Here is a 3810-nt window from a genome sequence, read left to right as displayed (position 1 = left end):
AAGAAGAAGAAGAAGTGATCTAAATGTTCATCTTGAAGCCCTAGCGATGAAAGCCTCTTCTCCCCTTAGCTCATTTGCGGTGTCCCTGGATGCTTCTGATCTAAATGCAGGATGACCCGTTGGAGCCACCAGTGGTTTCTCAATAAATGGGTATTTGTAAAAGATCCGTTGTACAGACTTGTTCTGCTGAAGTGATGGTGTTGAGGAGAGAGGTCTGACAAGATCACTCTGGATGCGGGGCGTTGCTGGCTCAAATTCCATTGCCACAGGGACCGTCTGTTCCTCATCGTCGCGTTCAGTTAAGGACATGGAATCTTCTGGATCCTTCTGGGCATTTCCCTGTTTTGCTCGCCTTATAACAAAGACCATAGCAACTGTGAGTACTATTGCCAGTAAGATACCAATGACTATACCGGCAATGGCACTGCCTGATACCTTCTGGCTCTCCAGGTTCTTAGATACGGAAGATGTTGAACTTGGTTGCGAGCCTGGACTAGTACCTTCTGCTGGCCATGACTGGCCTGGAAGGAGCTGGTATTCTGCACTTATTGCTGCAGATTTCTGTGTATCAATAGATTGGCCTTCAGCAGGATTAATTACCCCAACCATTCCGTTCGGATGGCATGAATCAAGAGCTGAACAATAGAACCATATAGGGAAGTTGTCTCCAATGGTTATATTGAAAGATGGAGCCTATCATGCTATTAGTAATCCTTAGCAAGCAGGAATGGAATGGTAGGGAAGAATACATCTCCACTTGAAGCTGTTTGTGTAAGGAAATTTTGGGAGTGAAACCCTGTTTGACCCGGGTGGATTAATTCGTATGGTACGCAGGGGTTGCATTGACTGCTCCCGCAGGCCTCAGATCCCGTATACTCGCCACGGACAACTGAGTGGTTAGTTGGGAAGAACTTAAAGACGACTAGATCCCCAACATCCGCAATTGTTATTATTGGATCAAAAACATAGCTTCCTGCAAATCCTACTCTTATCGTATGGATCTCGGCTGCATCTGCAAGCGCTACAGTCAGCAGGAGAGGTAATAACCAGCCACAAAAAGGAGCCATGGTGTAGGTATGAAAGAACAAGTAGCTTAAGATGTAGTAACTATTGCTGATGCTAATGAAGGCAAAATGGAGAGGAAAGTAACGCCTTTTGTCTTACATAGAACGCTGTAAAGCTTTACAAGGGTCTGGTGGGTCCCAGTTTTGGGAATCCTGTCGGCGGGGCAGCACGGAGTACCTTGCATGTCCATGGAGGCGGTGCCGCTCCTGGAGAAAGACTATAGCTCACTGAGTGCAAAGCAATATTTTCTTAAAATAATTATTTAGAGTCTATACTAAAGCTACTTGCATTCCTGTGACCAGCAGTCCTAATTAGCTCATGTAGCAAGAACCAGGTCTCTATGTCCTTAATTAGTGCGACGCCTGATGCTTCTAGGGTGAGCAATTGTAACTTCATCGTCCAAGCACCAAGTTCCTGCTGACATCTGCATCGGAACCGCACACCCGAGCGCGCATTCGACGGTGTTCGCCTTCCGATGTAAATTGTGTATTTCTTCGAGACTCAACGGCTGAACAGATAGCACTAGACACATGGAAGTTGAATATCATCTGCTGTCTAGCAAGAGCCACGGCTTTTTTTCTGCTTTCACCATTTCTTGAGCTTTGAAACAAAACATGGCAGCAGTAAGCCATGATCATCGCAAGGCCATTGGTTCGTGCATTGGTAGATCTAACTTCAAATCCGCATCTCCCCTGCAAGATTGCTGAGCCACACTGGGTGAAATCCAAAGGATGCGTAGAAAATAGAAAAACAATCCATTATCCGATAAAAGTCTCGCATTAAGCGCTCTCGACTTGTGTCTCCCAGGCTTAGGTCTCGGCAAATTTGGCCCGCGCTCTAGTTCTACTCCACAATCCAACTCAACTACAACCCCGCCTCACAAAATGGGTGCAGAAATTAGCCAGGTTGTCTCAAGTCAGACCTTGATGGCTCGACTTTGGAGGAATTGCTATCCAACGGAAAAGTGTCTGTTATAGATTTTGAGGATATGAATAGTATCTAACATGTAAACAATTTGTTCAGATAATCCGGGGAAGCTGTACCAGCACTTGAGGAGAAGGTGCGCGAAACTCTGCGCAAAATTTTGACCAAAAAGTCCACGAAAGGGCGCCAGAAAAAGAACAGACAACCAAATTCTACAGCAGAAAAGAGCACTTCATTGAAAGACGCTGTCATAGTAACATCAGTGCAAGATGATGATCCGCAAGAGGCCGCCGCCGCAGGTACCAGCGACGCTGCGTCGGGCGCCACCAAAGCATTATCAGCACGATTTTTAATAGATGACTACCAATCTGCATGGTTGATGACCCTCCTTGCTTCAGTGATGGATGCTTCCGAAAATGTGTCGAGTTAAATACTGTCAGAGGACAGAATGAACCTCGGAATCCCCGTTCTCCGTAGAGACCTTGATCAGAGCACAGGGGTTGAATGCTTCTTTTGGTAGCCCTGATCATCGAAAAAGGAAGGCTTCTGATAACTTAGTTTTGACCTTTCAAGAACAAAACTAAGGTGCACTTAAGGGCTGGCAAATATGTCCTTTAATTTCTATCTCCACACACTGAAGAACGTTCATGAGCAGCGAGATACAGCGATGACTTACACAAAGGCGCTTTGTTACTTGGGTAATACCTCGTTGAAAAGAGATGCCTCTGTGCTTTTCCTTTATTTCAACTTGTCTTCGCTATGAGCCCCTCTCAGTCGTGTCCCTTTTTTCCTTCAGTAGGGTCTTCTCACTTCTCCGGTGCACGCCTCCTTGCGTATTTGCTTTTCCCTGTCGCTCTCTTTTATAATAAAGCTAGGTTACCTTAACACTATAAATAGGGTGAGAGAAGAAGTTAATACAGAGAGACAACTCTATGCAGGAACAAAACTTCAGGAAATAGAACCATAAAGAGGAATATAAATTGAAATGTATGTAGCCTGCATATCCTAACTAGGATGGGTCAGAGTAAATGACAAAACAGATCAAATCAAATCAAATCAATGAAGGGAAGTACAGGCAATATGAGTTGAATGCTTAAGGTTTTTACTCATCATTATACATCCTGCTTTCTCATATTCTCCAAATGGGCAGGTAGGATCGTTACACCGGCGTGCGCTTTCGGGAAGTAATGCAAGGACTTCGTCACAAACAAAACTTATGCAATATCCTGTTGAAGTGGGATCTTTGAGCATCTTTTCGGTACGCTGGATGGCTAATTTCGTTAATTGTTCTAGAACCAATGCTTTGGTTTGCGCAGGAAGGCTTTCCAGAATATTGGAGATATGTCCGGGTGTATTCAGTCCCAATAATGCTTCGGCTATCTCTCCTGGTGTCATATGTTTCTGGACGCGGCCAAAGTCCTTGTCGCGGTAATAAGATGCTCTTAAAAGGTACCCTCGTTGAACAACATCTAATGCTTCAATAACCAGTCCAGCATTCTCCTCTCGGAAAGAGTGTACCAATTCAAGATAATCCTCATCCAGAGCCATATAAAGCTGGCGTTCAACTTTGGATGCATATCGTATGGTATGTTCCTTGGCAGATGTGTTTTTTGTTGCCCACCAATATGCTAGCTGTGCAGCCCAAAGTGTCTGCTTATCAAGACGGATCTCCATAATGTGAGTTTGGTGCTAAAGGTAGTAAGAAAATTAGTGAGATTTGCTCAGCTGGCGAAAAGCGTATTTATCTTAATATGGAGTCCAAAATCGGGACCAGCCGATCCTGGCATAGAGACTGAAGACCCACATTTGAACCCCCCCCCC

At 44.9% G+C, this 3810-nt stretch overlaps 1 protein-coding gene across 1 annotated transcript; it reads right to left on the bottom strand.

Annotated features, from left to right (window-relative positions):
* Positions 1-8: 8 nt before the first annotated feature.
* Positions 9-1144, bottom strand: PV09_09839 (uncharacterized protein). Its single transcript, XM_016363987.1, has 2 exons — positions 750-1144; positions 9-693 (listed from the first exon to the last, which is right to left on the bottom strand). The coding sequence occupies exons 1-2, from the start codon at positions 1065-1067 to the stop codon at positions 28-30; spliced, it is 984 nt and encodes a 327-aa protein (XP_016208185.1). The 5' UTR covers positions 1068-1144; the 3' UTR covers positions 9-27.
* Positions 1145-3810: the final 2666 nt, after the last annotated feature.

The sequence above is a fragment of the Verruconis gallopava genome (assembly GCF_000836295.1).
Source record: "Verruconis gallopava strain CBS 43764 unplaced genomic scaffold supercont1.277, whole genome shotgun sequence".
NCBI classification, from domain to species: Eukaryota; Fungi; Ascomycota; class Dothideomycetes; order Venturiales; family Sympoventuriaceae; genus Verruconis; species Verruconis gallopava.
The sequence above is the reverse complement of the archived record's forward strand: the minus strand, read 5'-3'. Positions and strand labels throughout refer to the sequence as shown.